This window comes from Elgaria multicarinata, chromosome 7, assembly GCF_023053635.1.
Source record: "Elgaria multicarinata webbii isolate HBS135686 ecotype San Diego chromosome 7, rElgMul1.1.pri, whole genome shotgun sequence".
Taxonomy (NCBI): domain Eukaryota; kingdom Metazoa; phylum Chordata; class Lepidosauria; order Squamata; family Anguidae; genus Elgaria; species Elgaria multicarinata.
Window position 1 is genome coordinate 15,487,496 of NC_086177.1, and position 27,290 is coordinate 15,514,785.

The 27,290-nt window shown below is 41.7% G+C and overlaps 1 protein-coding gene across 1 annotated transcript in view; it reads right to left on the reverse strand.

Annotated features, from left to right (window-relative positions):
* The window catches only part of DNAH5 (dynein axonemal heavy chain 5), a 190,999-nt gene that overhangs the window by 52,479 nt on the left and 111,230 nt on the right, over positions 1–27,290 (reverse strand). Inside the window, exons 40-53 of the mRNA XM_063130232.1 lie at positions 26,790–26,897; positions 25,521–25,674; positions 21,033–21,179; positions 15,480–15,721; positions 14,862–15,038; positions 13,696–13,900; positions 12,156–12,298; positions 9,926–10,060; positions 8,627–8,749; positions 7,566–7,779; positions 6,093–6,316; positions 4,860–5,058; positions 2,798–2,824; positions 80–252 (exon numbers count right to left, since the gene is read on the reverse strand). Coding sequence (XP_062986302.1) covers positions 80–252; positions 2,798–2,824; positions 4,860–5,058; positions 6,093–6,316; positions 7,566–7,779; positions 8,627–8,749; positions 9,926–10,060; positions 12,156–12,298; positions 13,696–13,900; positions 14,862–15,038; positions 15,480–15,721; positions 21,033–21,179; positions 25,521–25,674; positions 26,790–26,897 — 2,271 coding nt within the window. The remainder of the gene's footprint in view (positions 1–79; positions 253–2,797; positions 2,825–4,859; positions 5,059–6,092; positions 6,317–7,565; positions 7,780–8,626; positions 8,750–9,925; positions 10,061–12,155; positions 12,299–13,695; positions 13,901–14,861; positions 15,039–15,479; positions 15,722–21,032; positions 21,180–25,520; positions 25,675–26,789; positions 26,898–27,290) is intronic.

Here is a 27,290-nt window from a genome sequence, read left to right on the forward strand (position 1 = left end):
CAAGTGTAGCCTAGCTCATTTGGAATGTCTCAAAATTAAGAATTTCTGAACTATAGCAATTGTTGTTGGCCACCAGTACCTTAACTAAATGAATCATAGCATCTTCAAAAAACACCAAATCCATGCCTGCCCCGCGGATGCTCTCATTGTATAGTTGTAAAAACATGTTCAAGCGGTCCTTCAGGTGATCAAAAGATTCCGTGGGCTCATACACTTTCGGCATGTCAACTTCTGCTTCATCTGGCTCCTCGCCTGTGATAAGGAATGACAAAGCCTTAATACTTCAAATTAGGGACAAGGACTGATCTCTTTACACTGCACTGCTTTCGTATAGCTGTAAAGTCTTCCCTTGCCCTGAGGAATTGAGAAAGCCCAAATGGAAATAAGAATCCACACATTGATGAAGACAAATGTGATAGCAACGATAACAGTGGTGACATGGCCCAGGGGTGGGGGAGTTTCTTCATTGAAGGCTGCATTTCTCTGGGGATCATCAATTTGGCGGCTGCATGACAGCAGTGACCAAGGCCACCATTTCTCTCTCTCTCTTCCTCCCCCCTTGCCCAATGGGCAGCCAGGGGAGAGACAGATCAATCTGGCCAGACATCCGACCTGGTTGTCTGCAGGGTGCTTTTGAGACTAGGCAGCCAGACGTAGCCCTGAGGCTATAAGTTGCCTACCCAAGCTGCAGAACAGCTCTCCCTAACCTGGTGCCTGCCAGGTGTTTTGGACTTCAACTCCCATTAGCCTCCATCCAACATAGAGAATGGTAAGGAATTCTAGGAGCTGTACTCCAAACATTTGGTGAGCACCAGGTTGGATAAGGCTACTGTAGAGAGTAGTAGACTGCTTCATTCAAAATTTACAGGGTCAGTAAAACTAGTTAGCATGGATTTGATTTTGGGGAAAATATATTCAGTACATTTAATTAATTATCTCCAGTTTTATAGGCACAAAGTAGCTCAACATAAGCACTTTGAAGTCCTACTGTCTTCTATAGGATACTTTAAGCAGTTGCTTAACTTTCCCATTGCAATCAATAGAGTTTCAAAGTGATTATCTTTACCTGGATCACACCCGTTTTGTTCCACTATACCTCTAGAACAATTGCACGTATCTGTGGCTTAAAACCAACATCACGCAAGTGGAGTTCCCCATGCTGTCCTCCCCCCTGAAGCCCCCGCCTCCCCTGAAACACCTACAATCTGCTCACGGACTCGGTAGCAATGTGCGGTCAAAGTCCGTACATTTCAAAGCTTGCAATGTGATTCACCGAACCAAAAAAATAAAAAAATAAAATGTGTTCAATAGCTTGCGTACATTTGAAAAACGTTCATGAAAAAATGCATACTTCTGAAAACTGTGATAAAAAATGCAAACTTTTGAAAAATGCGTACAAATATGCTTTAATCAATGAGCGAAGAATGCAGGCATTTCAAAGATGTGTACAATTGATGTGTACATTTGGAAAAAAATACACCTGAAAATACACATGAATTTTCATGTGAAAAGGAGAGGGGGAAAGCTTGCAATCTAATATGAACAAGCTTTGAGCTCGAACATTGCTGATTCACACGTCCCTAGTTGAGCCGTTATTTTTGTATATTGAAGTCACGTTCCTTTAACGTGGAAGAGTTAGCCAATTCATTTCCAGTTTTTATTATTATTATTATTATTATTATTATTATTATTATTTATTTATTTATTTATATAGCACCATCAATGTACATGGTGCTGTACAGAGTAAAACAGTAAATAGCAAGACCCTGCCGCATAGGCTTACATTCTAATAAAATCATAATAAAACAATAAGGAGGGGAAGAGAATGCAAACAGGCACAGGGTAGGGTAAACAGGCACTGGGTAGGGTAAAACTAACAGTATAAAGTCAGAACAAAATTCATCCGCTGCTCACTTTTACAGCGCTGACTTCAACATGTCATGATATATGTAAGGAGTTACTGAACACTGGGACAACATAGAGCAATACAGATGCTGAAGAAAAAATAATAGCTCTTTCCAGGCGCACTTCTCAAGTTCAAAAGAGGACATCTCTGCAAGACATTCAGTCATTTCCCTATATACTATGCACTGTTTGCATATTAAAGCTCACTATTTTTAGCCCAAATTCATTTCTATAAAAGCAGGCACTGTGATTTCCTACAAACAGTCAATGGAAATGAAATCCTGCAATTAGCAGCTTGTGAAGCATGCAAAAAAAAAAAAAAATGCTAACGCTACTGTTAATTGAACATAATAAGTTAATCTCAAAAGCTGAATCAAGCATTTCATGCTATTCTTTAAAAAGAGCTTATAAAATTTTGATACTGTAAAATTATGCAGACTACAGAGCTCTTGTTTGATTTCTTCCACATAGGAAAGACTCCTTAAAAAGGCCATTTGGGGAATACTTCAAAAAGGATTTGTGTGATTTTTTTTTTATTCATCATGACAAATGTATTTACCTTTGCCTATGTGGAGAAAGCTCATTTATGAAGCAGATTTACATTTACTAAACAATGTATCAATGCTTAATTGCAGCTCTGTCAGACTGCAGTATCAGCTAGCAAGATGAAGGTTGTTTCAGCCAAGCATGCTATGTGCTTAAGTTATTCTCTGTTAGACTACCGCTGTTTTCAAGCAACCAAAACAAGGCCACCATCTTGTGAACAGTTAGACATGCTTCGATGCACTGATTTCTATGGAACTAAACATGCGCAGCTCAGTGCAGAGGTCAAGCCTTTATAAGTCTAGACAATTCTGTAAATTCCAGCTGGCTCAGGCATCCGTAAGCTTACCTTTCAGAGACTTTTCTTTCTCCACACCTAGTTCGAAATAAAATGTGTTTCTTTTTAGGAAAAAGGGGGAAATCACATTCTTATTCCATAGTGGGTATTTCTGTGTTTTTTCGTCCCATTTAATTGGTTCTTCAGTTCTTGAGAGTTATCAAGCAATATGCAGGACACTGTCTCATACCTCCTTGTTTCTTTGTAGGATTAATAGATATGTTGGGCTGGGAAACACACAGCTTGAGCCGATGCATATTAACCAAGAAGGCAATCCCACAGAGTTCAACTTGGAGCTACTTCCAATTAAGTGTGCATAGAGTTAGACTGAAATCCTAAGCACGCGTAGGTAGCAAGGATCACTGATCCCACTGGGCCCTGATTCTCACTAAACGTGCTTGTCCCATTAAGCAACCAGAATATGGAACAGACAGAAGAGATGCTTAACAGAAGTTTAAAGCTCCCACCAAAGTTTTCAAAGGTTACCAACAGCTCATGTAAATGAATGTTGGAAGAATTTGCCATTATTTTCTCCATCGTTTCCAATTCTCTTATCAGCAATGACTTTGGACTGATACTCTTCTTGGCCTTTTTTTTAAAAAAACCTCCGATTTTAGATATAAAAGTACAAAATACATGAGTTTTCGAGTAGGAAGGGAGAGCATGTGTGAAGTTCAGTGACCCTTTAAAGCAGGGTTGCAGAACCTCTTTCGATCCAAGGGCCAAATTCCATTTCGGAGAAGGTTTGGTGGTGGTGGTGAATTCCAGTGGTGAGCAGGGCCAAACGCAAAATGGGCAGGGCCAAAACATCACTATATTTTAGCTTAAAGCTGTTCCTGCCCATAATTAAGCCTTAGGATCACACTTCCACATTTTAAAATGGGGAACAAACTTCACAAAAGCTGGAAAACCACCCAATGACTGGTGGTTGGTGGAAGTGGGTGGGGCCAGGGGAGGGGCCATCTGGGAGGTTCCACACCTATCCCTTAGAGAATGGTCCATGCCCTCCATTTCCAAGGACTTTAAAGGAACCAGTGCCAAATTCTAAACGTTTCCCTCCATACTTGATTAGCAGCTCCTGCGTAAGGACACAGAACTTGCCTTATACCAAGTCCAAGTCCATCTGCCTTATACCAAGTCCACCTAGGTCAGTATTGTCTACAGTGTCTGGCAGTGGCTCTCCAGGACACCTGGGACCTTCTGCATGCAAAGCAGGTGCTCCACCATTGAGCAATGGACCCCTCCCCTAAACATTGCACTCTCGTTCTTATGCTGGAGCAACCAAAGCAAAAGTTACTTGGGCTAATATGGCAATATGGGCTTTTGGGATGCACGGACCTAGGCAGGATCTACACTACTGCTTTATAACAGTATTAAAGTGCACTGACAAGTGTTGGAGCCCATGACACATTCCATAGACCGTTTTCAAACCACGTTCAAAGTGTTAATATCTTGCTTGGTGTAGATCTGGCCCTAGACTCTAAAATAGCAGTGGCTGACTCCGGCAGTAAAGTACTTCACTTTTGTATTGTCTACACTGTCAATTCAAGTTTACTTCCCAGCCCCCATTGAGTTGGCAGTGTGGACAGTACAGAGATGGCGTGCTTTACTCCTGAAGTAGCCACTGAAGTCAGCTCCTCCTGTTAGAGAGCACAGGAGTGCTGTGAAGCTCACTGCTATCTTGTGCTCTTCTCTTACTGTCCATTTTTAAAGCCTAGAATGGCTGCTATTAAGCAAATAAAGCTCAGATTGACACAACAATTCCTTACATCTGTATGTATACGTAGGCCAATGCATAAACTCAATCTCTGACTTTCCTTGGAGATTTCTCAAAATAAAAGGGGGAAACAGCTTTAGAACATCACCATTACTTTATATTGCCTAGCTAAGGCTCATTATATATTATAAATACTATAATATTAGTATTATTATTCTCTGCTTCCACTCCTCCATTCTGCTATCATTCTATTCAGTCTGTCCACATTAGTCATAATGTAGACATTCCTAGTACAAGGCCCATTACTTTTCTTAGGTCACATGTGTCAAACAGATGGTTCATGATTTAGATTTTTACCTGTTGCTTCAGGTGCATCTCTTAAGAAGTCAACAAAGTAGGCATCAATGTTGGAATCTACCAGAGCCTTTTTATCACTACCAAATTCCCCTTCTACAAGTTTTGCCAGTGCCAGATCAAACCAATCCACATCCTCAGGAGTTGTGAAACGGTCAGCAATAACCCGCTTACATTCATGCTTCCATAGTTTTATGAGCACCTATTCAGAGTTAAACAGAAGAAAAGGAAAACTGGGCACTGATATTCACCACAGGAGAAGATTTAGCCACATCCCAAACGTACACAGAATTTGTTTCTAAACGATTGTTGGATGCAGTACAAGAATGTGTCGTGACAGCTTCATTTTTCCTGTGAAAGGCTGATTTCCATATGAATGATTAAATATGGGAGATAATCCCAGAGGCACCATTTAGGGAGGATGGGGATCATCCATCACTCTCCACTCTGTGTTTCAGGTCATGCACAATTTTTCATTATGTGCACCAACATTTCTGGCCAGGTCTCCGGTTCTATGTATTGACTGACAGTTATTATAGACACCTAAATGTAGAAGATAAACATGACACCAGAACAAATCTATCTCTAAAAATGCCTTTCTTTCTGTGTTGATATTAGGTTGCACCAAATGTTGATGTGTAAACACTTTTATGGGGGTTCTCAGGAGGGTGAAATGTATCCAGAAACCCCACCTACCTGACTTACCGGCCTGCTGTTTGCCTCCTTTTTAAATTGCTTGTTTCCCAGATCTGACACATGGGCAACAAATTTGTTTGCTGTCTTCTTCCCAAATACATGATCCCAGCCAACTGGGAATCATGTAGACCATGTGGTGACATAGCAAAGCCAATTTAGATGGATGGCGGGTTTGCATATTGGGGGAGGGAGGAGCAGGGGTGTCACGCTACAAAGATTTTCACCCCATCTGCAATCCTCAAAAAAACTCACTGAAATGGTGCTTTGTGCCAGGAGTGGAAATATTCACAGACTGAGATCCCCCTCAATTCAGTTTAGTCTAGTTGATACACCTGCTGCAGTTATTTGAGCAGAGAGAATCATCTGTGAATTTTAACCGTTTAATGATTTATTTATGGCACTGTCCAGACTTTTGTCCCCTCTAGTTCCTACTGTATAGTGTTTATCATCAGCATGCATCCAAAGTGAAAAATATGAACAGGCTTACAAAGGTCATGATGACAACAGCTAATACGTGAGGGTATTACATGCACTACTTACATTAGACTCGTTGATTACTTCTGAGATGGTGTTCAGCATCCCTTGCCAAATCCTGGAAAGGTCTCGAAGATTGAACACATAATGGAATTTGGCGGGGGTCGGCAGCATCTTGATCTTGGTCATTTGCCACAGTCGGCGTGTCAGGGGCACCAGCTTAGCAACTGCTGCTCTCACCTCTTCCACGAAGCCCCTCTGGCTACAATAATGTCCTATGCCAATCACACCTGAAGAAGAAGCCAAGTTTGATAGTTTGAAAAACCCACGCCTCTCAGAGCTCCACCCCCACCATCTTTTTTTAAAAAAATTTATTAACCAAACTTCCAAACAATACAATATAAAATAATACCCCATAATACATAATACATACTAAACAAATTAATAAACATTTATTTTTAACTGAATTCCGTTTAATCTAATCATTGATTAACAGTACCGTGCTCCCTCAACCCAGGGATCTTATTCTGATTTCCAAAATCTCATTAATTCCTCTGGAGGTGTTTTCCCTCTCCCCTTTAATAATACAAAGTCCAAAAACTGTTTCCATATTAATTCAAAATCATTCGTTTTTATCATTCCTCTTCTGACTCTCATGTTACATGTTAATTTATCGTTAATAGCAATATCCCATATTTCTTTGTACCAGTCTTCTAGATGATAATCCCCTTGTACCTTCCAGTTCCTGGATATCATTAATCTTGCAGCTGTTAACAAATTCGTTATCAATTCTTTTATCTCTTGATTACAATTCAATTCTCCATACACTGATAACAATGCCACAGTTGGTGACTCTTCTATCTCCATTCCTATAATTTCTTTTATCTCATTAAACACCATTTTCCATAATTTTTGTACATATTTACATTCCCACCACATGTGTAAATACGATCCTTTCTCTTGACACCCTCTCCAACATAATGCCGAGTTCGTCTTATTTATCATATTTAATTTCACTGGGGTTAGGTACCACCTCCAGACAAGCTTGTAATAATTTTCTTTTATCCTCACAGACACTCTTTCTCAACACTCGTTGTTTCCATATTCCTTTCCAACTCTGTTGCCCTATTTGTTCCTTCAAATCGATTTCCCATACCATCTTACCTATGCTTTCCATCTCTCCCTTTTCCACTAATATTCTATATATTTCACTCATTAAGCCTTTTATTGGTTTATTTTCTCTTTTCTCATCTTTTTTTAAAATCAGCTCCTCAAACTTAGTAATTCCTCTACCATCTTAAACAACAAACGTGACACAAACAGAAACCAAGCGCCTTCAGAAACCAGCACCAAGGCTATGCATGCTTCAGGCAAGGAAAAAGCTCCAGGAAAAAATACTGCTACAGGATTCCCTGATCAAATAAAAACAAGGATAGCTAAATCCAAAGGGTTGCCAATCTTTTAAACTCTTCATCAAAAAAAGACAAGCCACTAAACAGCTCATGCAAGTAATGATGTTAAAAAGGTGTCCCACATTACCAAAAATCTTGTCAATGGATGAATTAGAAGGCAGAGTGCAATTAAATACAGAGAATTGCCTCTTCAGCCTCTGAGGGATGTCATTGCGTCCGCCACCAGGATGGATCATGGCAGCCAAGAACTGGATATCCACAATGTTGGTAAACTCTCCGGGCTTTTCCAGGTTATAAAACCCACTTTGCTCCATCAGCTGCCTAACTATCTCATTGGTGACCTGTAAAAGAATCCCTTGTGATTAAAAAGAAACCAATCAGCCATTCATGTAGCGGTCAAGTGAGGCAGCGTAATGGATTTTGCTGTACCTGCTCCAGATTCTCCCTTCTCCCTGGCCTCCCTGATTGATAAACCCAGCATTTTGCCATGCAAAAAACCTACCTCCTGTAGTGTATTACTTTAATTATTCCAAAATAATAAAAACATGAAAAGTATGCCAGGGACCAATGTCTTTAAAAAGCCATCTGTAGAGGTAACCACTGAGGTACTTTTTGGATGCATTCTTCTTTTAATTTAACCAAATCCTGTATAATGAACATTATTCATTATGTCAACGTAACTTACAATCTCAAGTTTTATCCATACAGGGATTGTATGCGCTATTTTAAAGTTGCCTTTGTAAATAGAGGCAATAAAAATACACTAACTGATATTTCCAGTTTACCTCAGATTTGCCGTTTCAGCAATAAACAGATTTGCACATCTGTGTTTATAACTCCTGTATCTGCCTATGTATTGCCATAGTAGGCATGGTAGGTTCATATCTGAATGGAAACATTTTGAGATCTTTAATCTCATTGTTTGACTGTATTTGATTGTATCAGGATATGCTATTCCACCTTCCTCTTTAAGACTTTGTGAAATTGCTACAGCCAATCCAGGATTTGGGCCATTCCAAATAAAGTCAGACAACATTCTCTGCCAGCGTAAAAGGACCTCTGTTGGAAACATTATTGCAACATTTTCTAATATCAAACACACACACACCCCAAATAGGTAAAATTATCATCTTGACACTAGCCACTCATTCAGGACCAAAGATACAAAGATACTATTATTTAGCTGACCTGGTCTCCCCATTCATTGATTACAGGCATATTCACATCATCAATGAACACTGTCATTTTCTTTCCGGCAGGGGGTCCGTAAGTTGTGCCCATTCGTTTGTCCACGTAACTTTCTATTGTGCGCTGTAAGTAAAACATGCGTATTTACAAAAATCTAACAATCTCCCCTGGGCTTTAACAGGATAGTTGCATATTTTACGTACAGTCTGCTTGAAACAAAGAAACATTAAGAAACTTAAAGGTAAGTGTATAAAGTATGCACAGACAATGCATATTTTAATCATTGTATTTTAAGGTGTGAATACACAACAGAAAATCCTAAATCAGAAGTTATTTCAATATATAACTACATCAGGATTCCCACAGCCAATAAAATATTCCTTATCTGTTCACTTATAAAAAGACAGTTCTATTAAGACTTTAACAGAGCAATCCCATACACTATACTTACACTGGGATGGGTGGGGGAGAAAGACGAAACAACAACACTGGTGTGCACCAGGTTGCCTACCCCCATTCTAGATTATAAATTCTAAACTTCATCACACACAGTTTACTCTCCCTCCCTCTGTTGACCAACTATCAACGTGTGAGGGACACGCATGTGCAAATCTGCTATGTGTTCAGTTGAAGATAAGTGTACTACTTAAAGATAAGAAGTTGAACGTACGACACATGTATATGTCCAGTTTATGTTTTCTGCAACATTTTAGTCTCTCTTTTCTGCCTTCTATCTATTGCATTTCATTACTTATTCTTCCATAAGTTTTTAATGAGAACTTAATGGATTGTATCCAATAGAGTCGTTCCAATAACAGAAGCAGTTACATCACTGCAACCGGGAAGGGGCCAATTCCGCCTTCCCCTGCAAAGCCTCCCCTGCACCCGCTGGAGCAGATTTTCAGATTTCCCTGAGGGCTGCAGGGAGAAGAAGAGGGAAAGAAAGTCCCATCAAGCTAGCAGGCATCTGGAAGCACGATGTTCGATTTCACCCAATGAGATTCCTTTCTGTTAAGCATGACATGCACACCAAGAAAATCATCTTGTTCTGTCCCAGAACATGGCATCAATCAGGAGACCACAAATATATTTCGTAATTAGCGAGAATTCTTTGTTATAAAATGATTTGAACAAGGAAGAGAGGGCATCCTAAGGGATAAAGATTTTGCCACCAATTCCAAAGGAACAAGAGAGCAGAATATGGACCTCTGCTCTGATTAACCTTTTTCCTGTGCATTGACAGTGAACCCCAAAGCCAGCTTTACTTTCATTTTAGACAAACATAATTTTAAGTACTACCTGAAACATGAAAGGAGTTGTTGCCGATGAGAAGTTCAGACTCTTGGCCATGTGGCTTTCAGGATTATATTTTGACATGTATCCTTTGATGATGACAGTCTTAGCAGTCCCTTGTTCACCAATTAGCAGTACTGCCTGAAGATGAAAAGAGAATTCAAATGAGTTTAGGGATATGAGAACCAAGTACATTGGCCAAGGCTCAATTCTCCCCCCAACAAAAAAAAAACCCAAAAAAAATGTCAAGTTATGAAGAAGTAAAAATGTAACTTCTACAAGAAATACATTGCTAATTTATTTGGTTGTGCCCATCCATAAACAAAATGGTTCTCATCGTGACATTTGGATGATAAGGGATTTTGTGACTTTGATAAAGCCTGACTGGCACAGATTGGTGAGCCGCTCTATTATCAAGAATCTGTTTAGATGTGGAGTGTTGGTATATAAATGTTGTAAATAAATAAGTGGGGTGGGTGGCGCAGAACATTCACTGGTTCCTATTGACAGAGCTACTCTGATCCTACAGAAGAGCAGAGCAGGCATGGTGCCCTGTGCTAGATGAAGTAGAAATAAGGCCACTGGGGAATGAAGGTTGGAGACTGAGAAGGCCAAGAGTGGAGGGGGGAGAGGGGGGAACTTAGAAAGGGGAAAAATAATAGTCCAGAGGAGAAAAATAGCCCAGAAGAACATATAGAAAAAGAGGCCAGGGTAGAAATCTGAAAGGGGAAGAAAAAGTGAGAAAGAGCACAGGAAATAAAGGATAGGATCTATATGTGACGACGTCTGCCCACATTCTTCCCCCGTCCCGCTCCCTCTGTTATTTCCCCACTATTTTAGATGCTAAGCTCCCTGAGACCAGAGGCATACTTGGCAACTGTATAAGGCATCCGTAAGATCCACTGATGGCAAAGTATATATAACAGAGTTGTTCTGAAATAACCAGCCATATCTTGGGATGCATGCCTCCGGTAGTACTTGAAATACCAACTCTGTACCATTTACACGACCAAAGGTCTGAGATATTTGGCCACACAAGTTCATAGAAATACGGGGTTGGAATGGACCTTGGAGGCCACCGGGTCCATTCCTGTGCCTCAATACAGGATCTTTAATGAAGACTACAGCTGCAGCATCCCTAACAGATGACCATCTAGCCGCTCCTTAAACGCCTCCTGTGAAAGTAAGCCCATCACCTCTGAAGTAGGGAACTAAGGATTGGGTAAAACCCATTCCATTTGCAGTTTGCTGTTTGCCAGGACCCTTCCGTTCTGTCACCTGCAAATGCGCACCCATGCAGTTGCGCAAATTCCCTCCAAATATGCATTTTCACACATTAGCCTATGGGGAAAATTGGGGGCTGAGTCCCCCCCCCCCATATTTGCACAAAATCCTCTAAGGTTAAAAAAAAAATCAACGGGGAGAAGCCAGTCTGCTGCAGAATCCAAGGGTCAGATTCATAAACATCCAAACTTATTTGGTTCCATCGCAGATTTCTCCAACATCCCTACTATCAAGACAGCCCACTCCTCCAACAGAGTTCTCACTTTTAGGAAACTTCTCATGATTTTTAGCCAAAATCTGCTTTCCTACAATTTCCACCCATTGGTTTCAGTCCTGCCCGTTGAGGCAACCCAGAACAAGTCCATTCCCTTAATCTTCTCTACTCCACGCTGAACATGCACATTTCTTTCAACCATTCTTCAGAGGACTTGATCTCCAAACGCTTCAACCTCCTAGTCATCCTCCTCTGGACATATTCAGTAATACGGCACCTGGAAATGGATACTGTATTCTAGACACAGAACTGGAAGTACACTCAGTACTTCCTGACCAGTGCAGAAAAGAATAGAGATATGACTTCCTGCTTTAATTCCCTCTAGGCAGGCTAACCTGACTTAGAAGCAGGAGGAAACATCAAGAGCTCCTATCACGCAAGGGCAATTTTAATTTATTTTTGAAAGTGAGTCAAGTCAACATAGTGCAATGGATAGAGCTGGATGTGGAAGACCCACATTCAGAACCCTTAGCCAGTGAGCCACAAAGCTAACTTTGGAGCTGCGAACATGTCTTTATGCTTAAACCTAACCTAATTCACGAACTTGCTGTATGGAGAATTAGTAGTGTTATAGAAATAGCAATCATGTTTACCAAATGAAACTGCCTGGCCCTCTTGATCCCCTCCCTCCACAAAGGGGCATTACTAACATCCCAATACAAAACATTAAAATATTACCTTTCCTTGCTTGGCAATAGTTTGGATAAGGAAGTCAGTTCTCACGTTGTCAACGTTTGGAACCAAGATAGAGCCATACTCTGGAGTGCTGTTAGGTGGATACACGTATTCGTCAACGCAAGTATTCCAGTGCATCCATTTGCCTAGCCAAAAAAAAGAAAAGAAAAGAACTGTAAGGATTTCACAAACACCAAGCCCTATTTGGTGTTCAAAATTTCACCTAATCATGCAAGCAGGAAATGGGGCTGCACTGCCTAGCCCCGCCCTCAACATCACATGCATTATGTCGGCCTCCCCATGGCATTCGCACATGTGGTGCAAACATCCGTAGAAAGGAGACCTATGGCCTATGGACATTTACACCATAGATGCAAGTGCTGGTGGGGGCACATGATGTACACAACATGGGAGGGGGGTGAGGAGCATGGCCCTATTCCCTGTTCATGTGGTGAGGTAATTAAATTTTTAAATAAGGCTTCCATCGAACAGGGATTAAGGCTTTTACCAAAGCAAAGGAACAGCTTCTTCCTGTTCCTGCCTGGACAATAACGAAAAACTACTACCAAACAGAAACAAAAGCAAAACTAAACTAAAGCAACTTTTTTGCCACTAAGGGCCATATTAAACTCTACAGTTACATAACATCACCACATTCCCAAATGGCAATAAGAGATATTCCTCACACTATAATAGCAATGAATATACAGCATTATATATTCATCTTGCCTTATATTTAAACTTACGTATTGTACCTATGTATTAGTTACTACACAAGAAAGTAGACAAGGACGGCCTAAGAGAATTTTTTGACAGCTTTCCCCATCTGAATCAACAAAAGGACAGACGTAACTGAAATAGGGTGACCATATGAAAAGGAGGACAGGGCTCTTGTATCTTTAACAGTTGTATTGAGAAGAGAATTTCAGCAGGTGTCATTAGTATGCATACAGCACCTGATGAAATTCCCTGATCATCACAACTGCAGGAGCCCTGCCTAGCATGACCAGATACAAAAGAGGGCAGGGCTCCTGCAGCTTTAATTGTTGTGATGAAAAAAGACTTTCACCAGGTACGGCATGCACACAAATGACACCTGCTGAAATTCCCTTTTTAATATAACTGTTAAAGATACAGGAGCCCTGTCCTCCTTTTCATATGGTTACCCTAAGTAGGTGAAACCTCTAATGCCAGCTGTGGCCAATTTTAAACATGGCAGCCTTTAGATATGATGGACATTCATGGACCAGAAAGGGAATGGCCCAACTTGGCAAGAATATGACAACAAAATGTTTTAGAACTACAGAATTGAGACTGTGAGGAGAAAGTGGGAACAACACAGACATTATTAAATACTCAAGTCCCCTCAACAAAAAGTGAGATGCACTCATCAAGGAGCAAAATGCAGCTGGAGATCTCCAGCAAGGTTTATATCTCAGAAGGCTGCATTACTCAGCCTTCTGAGTAATGCAGAACGATTACAATTAATCTTTTAAAAAATGGTAATCGGGTACATATAGCAACTTCTCAGTCATTCACTAACCATCATTGGTAACGTAGTAGTCAAACATAGTGTCTTCACTTCCTTCTGGGATATTGGGAAGATCAAGTTTTATAGTTTCATGACCACGAAGCCATTGCTCCAGCTTGCGACGGTCTTCCAGTTCCAGCAATGCCCCAATGCTCCACATCAGGGAGAAGATGTACAATCTTTCCAAGAACTCTGCTGTTATTTCTCCTCCCTGCTCCTGAGTAGCAAGACAGCATTACTTTTAGTCATGTAACTTTTGAGAACCCAGAAACATTCTGAACAGCCTCCACCACAACGTGTGATACCAGAGTAAGTCTAATGCAGTTCAGGCCTGAGGAATGTGTGGCCCTCCAGCTGTTGTTGGACTGCAACTCCCATCAGCACTAGCCAACACAGCCAATGGTGAGGGATGATGGGAGTTACCGTCCATGAATATTTAGAGGGCCACATGTTTCACATCCTTGTCCTAGATTTTCTGAATGAAATAGCATATCTACTTTTTATCACAAATTTCTCACAGAATATTTATTTATTGTCTTTTATATCCTGCCCTTCCTCACAAAGAACCTGGAGTGGCTACGTTTTATTTATTTTGGGGGTACATAAATGTAGAAAAGAACATTGCTGTTATAACCGATTCCAGGAATTCACCTGGCATTTCTAGTAAAGCAGGGATGGGCAACTTGTGGCCCTCCAGATGTTTTGGCCCATTGTCCCTCGCTATTGGCTATGCTTGCTAGGGCTGATGAAAGTTGTAGGCCAAAACATCTGGAGAGCCACAAGTTGTCACCCCTGTAGTAAAGCATGATTTTTCCTGGACTGGTCCATAAACACACCACTTGAAGCTGTACATGACACAGGTGAACATATGGGCCTGCCTTATCCTGAATTAGACCTCTGATCCATTTAGCCTAGCCTTGTCTGTTCTCACTAGTTGCGGCTCTCCTGAGTATCAGGCCAAGGCCTTTCCCATCGCCTTTTAACTTGAAGATCCCAGGGATTAAATCTGAGACCTTCTGCATCCAAGGCATGTGTTCTACCACTGAACTAAGGCCCGTCAAGAGATGTCCTAAGGAAATAGTTGAACATTTTGCTTTGGCACCTGATCCAGATAAGGCCATGGTTGTTACAAGTGAGTTCTGCAAAAAATATTTTTCAACAGTAAAAAAAAAAATTACCTTACAAGGGATAAGACCTTGCAGCATATTAATGCTTTGCATTATCACAAAGGCCTCAAGCATCTCTATCTTGTATTCCAAGGACTGAATGCTAAACCGGTACAGGTCTGGGAAAGATGCCGTGTACAGCTGACGCAAAACCTCAGCTTCCTGTGGAGAACGCTTCTTCAGGAAGCCCTGTTATAACAGAGACAGAATAACTGTGTGTGCTTTCAAAATATAACCAAATTTAAAGTATCAACTTAAATCTAGAGCTGTACTGCATGTTCTGTAGATAGACATTAGCCATTTCCCCTGAGAAAATGTGAGGGGGAAATCCTCTTTTGACCATGTTTGGTGCCATTTTGCCCTTATCTGTTAGTCCTGTAAGTGATCTCACCAAACAAGGGATTATGCAAGAAATGGCTGATCAAATATTACAAGACTTTGCGGGTATCAGTGTCCTTGATGACAAATGCATGCAAGTGAAGGCTCTATAAATGAACAGTTCCACAAGGAGTGTCAAAACTCGAAACAGGAGGCATATTCCGGCACTGCTGAAAATATTCTGAACAATTGAGTTGAGCTGAACTCTAAATACAAACTTGGACACACTTGAACTCAGGCAAAAAAATTTACCTCAAGAATAGGACTCCAGTTGAGAACTGATGAGCTCATGAATACCATGCCATTCCTTGACACCGTGGCAGGAGAAGCGTTGTCAATATTATGAGGCTCAAAGACTATCTTACAGTTTGGGGCCATGGGGATTCGATCTCCATTAGCTAGCGTCAATGTTTTGTTATCGTCAAGCACCGAATTCAGGTTCTCAATCCAAATAGCATCAACAGGACCATCAAGAACTATCCAAATGTGCTCTCCTATAGAAGAAGGTGTAAAAAAAAAGAAGAATCCCATCAAACATACTTAATCACCTATAATATTCAATGATCAAAAATCTGCTGATTTAAGACCAGGGTTAAGGCTATCTCATGTCGGCTCAAGCTCCACAATGTCAGGAAATTGGAAGCTAGGGCTGATGCCTTAACTGATGCACCCTGAGACCAGTGTTGATGTTGCGGAATGTCAAAAATTGTGTTTTTGTATAACCCCCATGCATCCATGCTGGGATTGTTTAGCTTTGAAAAAAGGAGTCTAAGGGGAGACATGATAGAGATGTACATTATTATGCATGGTGTGGCGAATGTAGATAGGGAGACATTTTTCTCCCTCTCTCAAATTATTAATTATTATTATTATTATTATTATTATTATTATTATTATATTTATTTGTATCCCACCTTTTGCCCAATACTGAGCCTCAAGGCGGCCTTACAAAATTTAAAATTAAAATAAAATAATAATAAAAATACAATATTAAATCATTAAATATTTAAAAACATGACAATTTTACAAGACCTTAACATAGATGGGAGGACCAGATTATTCTCCAAAGGCCTGTCGGAACAAACAAGTTTTAACCTGCTTCCGAAAGCCCATCAAGGAGGGAGCCAGCCTAGCTTCCCCGGGAAGAGAGTTAGTTCCAAAGCACTGGAGCAGCCACCGAAAAGTCCCTCTCCCATGTTCCCACCAAGCGCGCCTGTGAAGATGGTGGGACAGAAAGAAGGGCTTCTCCAGAAGATCTCAAAGCACAGGCAGGTTCATAAGGGAGAATACGGTCTTTCAGATAAACTGGACCCGAGCCATATAGGGCTTTATAGGCCATACTAGAACCCAGGGTCATCCCATGAAGCTGATTGGTGGGAGATTCAGGACAAATAAAAGTACTTCTTCACACAGCACATTGTTAAATTACGGAATTCAGTACCACAGGATGTAGTGATGGCCACCAATTTGGATGGCTTTAAAAGGGATAAATAAATTCTTGGAGGAGAAGGCTATCAATGGCTACTAAACCTGAAGGTTATGTACTACCTCCAGTATCCAAAGCAGTAAGCCTGTGTGCACCAGTTGCTGGGGAATATAAGTGGGAGGGTGCTGCTGCACCATGTCCCTGGTCGAAAGGTGGTTGGCCACTGTGTGATCAGAGTGCCAGACTAGATGGGCCCTTGGTGTGATTCAGCATGGCACTTATGTTCTTATCCACACTTTTCCTGGGCCTTTCAGGCCCAAATCCAGATGGGGGAAAGGGATGCCTGGGATCAATAAAGATACCCCACATTGTCCTGGGTCTGTATCACTTTATGAAGCATCTGAACCTTGCTAAAGGAATCCTCCTTTGAGTTGACCCTTGCTTGTTGCTTGTAAGCGAGCACAATTTATGATATTTTACTTCAGCATTCTAGCTTCAGAATGAAACTGAGCCTGCCTGACTTAACTTTGCTAGCAGTTACTGTCATAGGTTTTGTGAACCGCCCAGAGAGCTCCGGCTATTGGGCGGTATAGAAATGTAATAAATAAATAAATAAATAAATAGGTTTTTATGGGGCATAAAAAATGATAATTTTTAAGCTCAGAATTTCACCAAACCAAAGAAAGGCACAACTCTTTGACAAGCCTGAATAAAGAACATCAGACGTTTTCACCAGATTTTGAAAGGAGTAGGTGATAAGTCAAGCCACAGCTTGGAGTAAAAAGAACAGATGTTTCAGTTTTCACCACTTTTTAACTGGTTGCATCTGTAGCAATTTATATTAGATCACTTTGACATTTTCCCAGATTGGTAGATCATGGATGCCAAGTTTCAACTTATTATCTCAAAAGGTATCATATTTTATAAGCAGTAGAACTTTGAGGCTATATGACAGAACCTTCTGTGTCCCTTTAATTTTGACACTCTTGCATAGAATTAAACACGACTAAGAGGTATAGCCAGCATACTCTATGGCAAGTGTTGTGCTTGGTTGTGTGATATCAGTGTTCAAATCCCAACATAATGATGAAGTTCAATAGACTAGGGGTGGGCAGACAGTAGATCTCCAGATGTTCAGTTCCAAGCATTTCTAACTACTGGTTGTGCTGGCAGGGACTTCATGGAGTTAAAGTCCCAAACATCTGGAGATCTACCTTCTGCCCACCCCTGCCTTAGGCAAGTCACCATCTCTCAGCATAAATTACTACATATGGTTGCTGTGAAACTAAAATCAAAACTTGAGGTTCTTGGAGAAAAGGTGGGATACCCAAAACAAACAAAAAAGGAAGAAGCCCAAGTTACATTCGCACCTTACTTTGGTTTCTGTCCAGCAATTCCCACAAGCTGAAAATGGAGATTACATCTTAATTGCAACAGCACTGTTAACACTTCTCAGAGTAAACAACATATTATTGGGAAAAAATCATCAGTTTTTTTTTAATTGTGTAGTTAAAGTCCTAAACAGAAAATAAATTCTCTTAAAGTAACTTCTGCTTATGTAGCAATTGGTCAAACAGACTGTTCCCCCAAACAATACAATGTTCCAGGGCACCATTTACAGGGTAAGTTTCCTAGTGAGGGGAAAGTCTTGATGACTTGCAGGGTTGTAATTCCTGTTTATTTACAAATATATAGGTTGAGCAGGTGGGTGACAACAAGTAGGCAAGTACTCCAAGTCCCACTGCAGCAAAAAAAAAAAAGCAAAAGTGGCACCTCTGGAGATTATTAAAACTGCTTCTCTCAAGGGCAAACTTGACATTACGTTAAATGAGTCTTTGCATATAAACTGCAGTTTCCGGCTTCCGGCATCGGAGCTGCAGCAGCAGCGTCTCCAGGAACTCCAAGAACTCAGAGCGTTCTAAGTGTTTTTTGAAATATTTTAATCATTTTTAACCAATGACTTTGTCCTTGTGAAAGAGCTCTTCAACCGCAGCCTTATCTGCCAGTTGGACTTTTGTTATTATTTTATCCCCCCCCCCCCCAAACAAACTCCCAAGGTCTTTTGGTGACTGGCTGAATTTTCTATTTTATATAAACTGCAGGGGAGAGTTAAATGAAAAGAGCAGTACCTGTAGAAAGGGTGATATTTAATGGGATCAGAGCAGGCAGGGTAGGGAGAATTTAACTTCCCTTTCCCTAATGTGGTCCTATGGAAAATCCTTCTTCTGAAGCTAGTATTTCCTTTCAGGTAGAGGGAAAGCACCTATGGGCACCAATGCAGGATCATCTCTTCCCACCATCCTCAATACCACAGTAGGAGAAGAAAGGGTTAAATTCCCCCTCCTCTGTCTGCTCCAATTGCACTAATAATCACCAGCTGATGCAATCTGCTTTTCTTAAAATCCTGCAGGTTTGATGGAAAAATGTGTTTTATGCCAGTTCTAGTTTGGCCTTCAGATACAGTAGTTCAACATTTTGGGAACCTCTTTCTCTGGCTACATTCAAAGTGCACAGCTGTTCCTTTCAACCCTGACACAGCAGGTAGATACAGCTTCAGGGGTCTTGCACTATAGGCTTCAGAGAACCCAGACATTTATCGTGGCTCTCAGAAAACACCTATTATTCATCTGCAAACAAGCAGGCTATTCAAGAACCTAAAGAAAGGGAGCTTGCACTGTACATGGCACAGGAAGGCTGCATAGCAGCCAAAAGGGATACAAAATTGGGTGTTCCCTCTTCTTTTGCATGGTGGGAAGAGATAATCCTCCATTGATGATTTCCCCCCAACCCAAAGGAAATACTAGCTTCAGAAGAGGGTTTTTCCCACAGGAGGAGAGGACATGTGAAATTCCCCCTATACTGCCTTCTCTGATCCTGGTGGTCTTCCCAGATGTTGCTGGACTACAACTCACATCACATCCAGGGCCTTGCTAGATGACGGGGAAACCCAGTGCGAGCCCTGGGCCAGCCCATGCATCCAGATGACGCACAGGGGATCCCGGGCACAGGCAGGGGTAACCCTCCCTCAGATTGCAACCGGCACTGGTTGTGGCCCAGTATTTCCCACGGTCTCATGCTGAGCCCGAGACCATGGGCGTGTAGCCCATTCCACCACTTTTCCCGGCTACTGCATTTACTCATGAGTAGCTGGGGAAAGCAGCGGACAGCGCGCAGCACTCCACAGGAGTGCTGCGGCCATCAGGGCAGGGTGGGGAGATGGGGAGGAAATGGAGCGGGGGGATGGGGGGAAAACAGAGCCAGGGGGGAAGGGGGGATCAGAGATCACGGGTGGGTGGGGAGTATAGTGGCCAGGGTGGGGAAATCGGGGGCAGGGGGGAATGGGGAACCCTTTTTTTAAAAAGCCTACGTTTATCGTTGTTGCGCTCCTGCACACATGGCCCTTTTAAACTGAAAAAAAATGGCGGACGCAACGGGTCCTTCCTGCAGCCCGTCACGTCTTACGTGTAGACAGGGGTGAAGGCCTGCGCTACTTTTAGCGTGGGCTGGCCCCTCCTCCCAACTGGATTCAAAGGTAGGTCTAGCAAGGCCCCCAGTCCGCATGGACAGTGGTCAAGGATGATGAGTCGGACCCCAACATCATCTTGGAGACCCAAGGCTGGTGTAAGGATTGAGCTTCACATCTCTGGAGAAGCACCCCAAAAAACCTGGATCAAACCCAGGCAGAAACCTCTCCATCCATTGAAATACAGGATCTTACAATGGGGCAGGAGCTGGGAGTGACAGACCCAAAAATCAAATATTGGGTTAAGAGGAAGGAGCAACTTCAGGAACTCTAAAGGGCTGGCCACTCAAAAGAAGTCCCTAAGAGAAGACCCTCCCTAAGGGCAGGAGTGAGAAAGCTGCTCAGGTTTCATCACAACATCATAGACTAATCTATTCACCAAAGGGAAGTTCTTGTAGTCTAATCACTATTGTGCAAAGCTGACTAGAGAACTTAGCTCTGTGTTGCTGGAGGCTGATTAGGTCTGTAACCTGAAGCACTGTTGATCTCATGTGGTTTGCATAATAAAACCTATTTACTTAGAGAATGTCTTCCTCCTGTGACTACAAAGAAGCTACATAGCTTGGCAGTCACAGCTGGGAACCACTGCTCTAAGGCCATCCCATCTGCTAGCACCACGATTTCCTTCTGTCCCTTCCTAACAAGGACCCAAAGGCTCCCTGACCATTAAGACACTGCTGTGGTGATGAAGACAGGCTGGGTTGCTTTTATAACAAGTGGGGAGAAAGGAGGAGAAATTCTGGACTCCAGGATATTTTGCAGCATTGTGATGCAAAAAGCACTTCTATTAGCGGAGGAAGCCCTGGTGATAGTTCTCTTTATATCAAAGCCCTGCCTGCCCTCAGATTGCAAGTACCTTTCTTAGCTCTCAACGTTTTCCTCCAAAGTGTGGAGAAAATCCCATCTGTCCAGTCATTGGTTGCAACATCAAGCCGTCCAAACATCTGAGGTGCAGTGATGGCCTTAGGATTCATCCTCATTTCACGGTGGGGCTGCCCACAATCTGTAAGAGTCAATTTAAAAAAATGATGATGATGATGACGACACTGATTTCAGGCAATGTAGCATAGCATTACGCTAATGTGCCAATCTGAATTTGCAGTCCAATTCATTTCAGTGGTGCCACATTTCTTGGAAATGTTAAAATTACTTATAAATATAGAGCAGCCTTCCCCAACCCAGCGCCCTCCATCTGTGATGGACTACAACTCCCATCATCCCCAACCTTGGATCCCCAAGATACAGGAAGCAGCCTTAAACTGAGTCCATTTAGCGTAGTATTGCTGACACTGACACTTTCGTAGTCTTACCTGGAAATGCCAGGGATTGAACTGGGGATCTTTTGCATGCAAAGCAGGCAATGCCAAATGGCAGTCCAACAATATCTGGGGACTTGCAAAAGTCTGGCACTGTATATATTCGTTTGTTCTTGAAATTTAATACTGTTCATACGTGCTTCAGGTTAAGGTGTGATCTACACTTCAAACAGATGCACATATTATTTTAGACACTGGTTCAAGCTCTCTGATTCGGGTCTCTTATCATTCTTCAGAAAGCTATCTGCCATTTGTTTTAAAAAAAAAGTTAAAGTGGTGCATGTGTTTATATACAGATATATAATCACTTAGATTATCTTCAGCTAAGATCATCTTCAGCAGTTCTTCTCCAGAGCCTCTGCCAAAGGAAGTGAGGCGGGTGGCTACCAAGAAGAGGGCCTTTTCTGCTGTGGCACCCTGGTTAGGGAGTGAGCTTCCTAGGGCTCCTCTATACCAAGCAGGATATTCCACTATGAAAGCGGTATATAAAAGGCAGGAGCCACACTACTGCTTTATAGCGGTATTGAAGGTCACTGACAACTGTTGGGGCCCATTGACACATACCATATACCACTTTCATAGTGTTATATCCTGCTTGGTGTAGATGTGTCGTGGGGCCCAATAGTTGTCAGTGCACTTCAGTACCACTATAAAGCAATAGTGTAGATCCTGCAGTATACTTCAATACTGCTATAAAGCAGTAGTGTGGCTCCTGCCTTTTATATACCGCTTCCATACCACTTTCATAGTGTTATATCCTGCTTGGTGTAGATGTGTCATGGGCTCCAACAGTTGTCAGTGCACTTCAGTACCATTATAAAGCAGTAGTGTAGATCCTGCACTTCAATAGTGCTATGAAGCAGTAGTGTGGCTCCTGCCTTTTATATACCGCTTTCATACCACTTTCACAGTGTTATATCCTACTTGGTGTAGATGATCCCATAGAGAGGCTCATCTGACACCTATTTTGTACTCTTTTTGGTGCCAGGCGAAGACCTTATTTTCCCAGGCATTTTAGTCTTTTAGCTTCTGTTGTTTTAAATCTGTTATTGTATTTTAAATCTCTGCATTGCTGCTAGGTTTTATTTTGGTTTACTCTAATGCTGTAGTTTTAAACTTTCAAATGTTATACTGTATTTTATACTGTATTTTGTGGTTTCAATTGTTGTGAATTGCCCAAAGAGCTCTGGCTTTTGAGTGGTATAGAAATGTAATAAATAAAATTATTAAAATAATAAATTCATCCTGCACCTTATTAAAGAACATTTTAAAACAATTACAAAACTACCTAGATATTGTAGGCATGAACAAATAGGCATTGCCCACAAATGCCAGTTAAGCACAATCCTATGCATGTTTAGACAGAAAGAAGTCCTACAGCTCTGGATGGGGCATGCTAGGAGTTGTTTTTCTGTCTAAATGTGCATGGGATTGCACCCCTAACATTTTATTCATAGAATCCTAGAATAGCAGAGTTGGAAGGGGCCTACAAGGCCATCAAGTCCAACCCCCTACTCAATGCAGGAATCCACCTTAAAGCATCCCTGACAGATGGTTGTCCAGCTGCCTCTTGAATGCCTCTAGTGTGGGAGAGCCCACAACCTCCTTAGGTAACTGGTTCCTTGTATTCCTTACAATTCTAACCACCTTCCAGGGAATTAAACTGGTAAAAATGTTCATCTTTCTCATTCAGTGTTTATGGCTTTTGTACAAATTCTAATTAGCTTTAGCCATTATCAACAAATGTGTGGTATTTACTCCAAATAAACATGGGACTGAAGAGTATTGTTTACATGGCACAGGAAAGTAGGCCTTGAAATAAGATACACAACTAGTACAGTAAACTGTTAGCTGAAAGCTTGGCATTGTGAAGTCAGCAATGAGGTCACCACAATCTAAGGGTCACAAAGCATCCTTCCTGGCACAGTTGGGCTGCTCAGCTCCATGACTGGATGGAAAAATGATTTAAGCAAAGAGAACAATTTAGACAAGCCACTGAAAAGGTAATGATATACATTCTAAGCTGGTAGGTTAACTGGAAAGCCTGTATGTGTGTGTTTGTTCTGACTTTAGGGAGTTAAGAGGGAAGGAGAAATCCCTAAGATATAGCTGCTTTAACAGCCATTTCTTAAGCATTTGGTCTCTTTCCTTGCCTGCTAGTTTTTACCCCGATGTTTGACACTCACAGGTTTCATCACAAGCTCTGTTTGAGTACAGATCCTTTCTTTGGGAGAAAGGAGGGGAGTCTTTCACAGAAAAAAAAATCCCAACTCATGAGCATCACACATCGTTTTATTGGCCATCACAGTTATCCACTAAGTTGGCCCTATTGATGAATCCTGCATCAATACTATATTGCCATCTGTTCCTCTTGCTCAACCTGTGGCATCTGTGGTCTGAGGTTTAACCTACCTCAGAATGAGCTAAAGGGTGTTGCTAGGTTCTTAAAAGATTTGGGGACTCATAGGACACAAATATACATACTATGTGCATATGCTGATTTATATCTATATATGTGAATGAAGAAATCATTACTAGGATTTATTTAGGGTAAATAAATTTTACCCTAAATAAATGTATTGATTTAAATTTCAGAGGAGGCAAAGCCAGCCAATTAATATGTCATCCAAATAATCTCAAATAAAATAAATTCTTCAGTTAATTTCCACTCTGCCCCAGATTTTCCCTAAGCAATGGAAAAGACTTAATTGCCATACACAGAGAGATCTAGAGTGGGGTGTGATGCACTATGTGAGTTAATGTCACGGCAACTGAGCTAAAAAAAAAAAAAAAAGCTATTGGGACCAATGGACACTAAAGGCTCTGGGGTATAAATCCAGGCACCAGTGAAATAGATCCGGAGCTAGGGGCCTATGGGACCAGTCCTAGCAATTCTCCAGCCAACCCAGCACAAACTAGCCATTTTGATAGGACCTAATGCACAATTTCATTTATTATCCTCTGATCATATTCTGATGGAATGATTTCTATTTATTTGAACTCTTGCATTTAAAAAATAGAAGAACATCTGGAATTAATGCCATTAAATAATGTTTATCTATTCTCATCTTCCTTCTGATATCCATTTGCTGCTACCCTTCCCATATATTCCCTAGTTATCATATCATCCTTAGGAATGCAGCCATATCCTTGCGATATGGCTGCAAGAAAAGCAAATGCTATTTTGGGCTGCATTAATAGAAGTATAGCTTCCAAATCACGTGAGGTACTGGTTCCTCTCTATTCGGCCCTGGTTAGCATCTAGAGTATTGCATCCAGTTCTGGGCTCCACAATTCAAGAAGGATGCAGACAAGCTGGAGCTTGTTTAGAGGAGGGCAACCAGGGTGATCAGGGGTCTGGAAACAAAGCCCTATGAAGAGAGACTGAAAGAACTGGGCATGTTTAGCTTGGAGAAGAGAAGATTGAGGGGAGACATGATAGCACTCTTCAAATACTTAAAAGATTGTCACACAGAGGAGGGCTAGGATCTCTTCTCGATCCTCCCAGAGTGCAGGACACAGAATAACGGGCTCAAGTTAAAGGAAGCCAGATTCCAGCTGGACATCAGGAAAAACTTCCTGACTGTTAGAGCAGTACGACAATGGAATCAGTTACCTAGGGAGGTTGTGGGCTCTCCCACACTAGAGGCCTTCAAGAGGCAGCTGGACAACCATCTGTCAGGGATGCTTTAGGGTGGATTCCTGCATTGAGCAGGGGGTTGGACTCGATGGCCTTGTAGGCCCCTTCCAACTCTGCTATTCTATGATTCTATGATTCTATGTGATTTCTTTGGTTTCTGCTGCTGCCATCAGAGCAATATACTTCTGCCACCACGTCTAGTACACTATCATCATTCCTCAAACAAGGGAACCTTATTATCTGCAGAATCAGTCACTATAAAGTTCCAAAAACAACTATTCATTGGGCAAGATCAGACAATTTGGACCACGTGCTGCCATAGAGACATCATTAAAAAAAAAAGTATCCATTTACTGATTTGGAGAACATGCATAGGTGTTTTCCATACCTGTCATAGACTTCATCAGAGTGTGGATGCATGTGGTTTTTCCTGCTCCACTAGGCCCCAGAGCCATCATGCCATGCCTCACTCTTTGCGTTTCAAACAGCTGGATCACTTTCAGTCTCCATGGGGGGTGATTAATTAAGCCAGCATCTTCTACCTGCCATGACCACCAAGAATCGTGTTATTGATCATTTCACCTACACGGAAGCCCTGTTCAAGCACTAGGCCTGCACCGGGGACATCAAAGCATGAAAAGGGCCAGGAGGACCCCTTCCCAACATCCTCATCCCTGCCTGCTCCAGTCCCCAACCTGCCCATGTTGTGCAGGATAATTGGAAGGGGGCTGGAACATGAGAAGCTTCTGTGCAACGAGAAACTCTGTATTATTAGGGTTCCCAATTGTACGGAGGCTTCTGCTCGCATTCAGGCAATTGCAAACAGAAGACCCCTTCAGCCCTTCCCTCTGAGCAACAGAAGGGGGGATAGGCCAGAATTCACAGGCACATGAGGGGCAGGGTCAAAGCACATCACCCCATGCCCCTTACATGCGTTGAAGTACCCCCGCCCCTTTGAACTTAGTTAAGCACACACACACACCTAATGGAGTCAATGGAAGGAAATTCTTTCCATTAAATCTGGGGCTGATATAATGTTGCACTATCATTGGGGGCCTATGGTCTGGAGGGGCAAAAGATACAGTGCAGGTGTTCTCCTCCCTGTGTGTCCCCCATCCCCCACTTCGTTTTGGCCATTCTGCCAGTGCATCTTCACCAGTAGGACAGCTACACCGGTGAAGTGTTCCAACGGTGTATCTGGACAGTTCAACTAGCATATCTGACATGAATCTCCCTGCCTCTTAGCTGGTGAAAACCGAGTACAAGATTGCACCCTTAATTATGAGCTTTGCACCCACATATGAAACAAGGCATTTTAACATGGTAACATATGAACGCCTAACATCACATTCTACAGACTACAAACACCAGATTCAAGTGTTTTCTACATTTTTCCTGTTCTAGCTTAAGCTCCCTCAGATTCAGGGTATTTTCTTGGGTGTGCGCATACACACACCTAACCTGCTCGACAAATTCATTTCTAAACCAAAATGAAGAATTCCCCCGTACCGGTATTTTTATTCAGTCGTTGGACAGATTATTTTGACTCCTTTCTGTTTTATTTTTGCATTGGGAATTTGCAGTTGATGCGGTTTTTCAAGAGGTTCATTAATTTAGCAAGAGGCTTTCAGTCAGGCAAAGCATTGGTTAGAATTACCTGTTTGCTGATGGCAGCTTCAAGTTCTGGATAGCCTGCCTTGTCAAGCTGAATACTTGGGAAAAGATCTTCAATCAGACTCAAAAATAAAGGTTCATCTTCATCAATCTATCAATACCACCCAAAAAAAAAGCACATTGGAAAGGTTACTATTTTTTTTATCACACAGTTCTTATTAACATACCTAATAACATAGTGCTGCTGAATTCACAATTACATATTACACAGAAGAGCCTCAACTCACCAATATACAAACATTTCCACTGCACTGCTGGCAAAGATCATGCATACTTTCTAGTCTCAGCAGCCTGGAGAGGAAAGAGGGGAACACTGATAGGCAAGAGAAAGGAAGTTGCAAGAAAAACTGAAACATAGTCAAGGCAAGAACAGTAAGGAAAAGAGAGGCAGATAAATTGAAAATGAAAGAATTTGGAGACATTGGAAGCTTGTGACACAGGAGCTCAGCTCTAATGCTTGAAAGATCTTTGAGAAAGAGTGCAA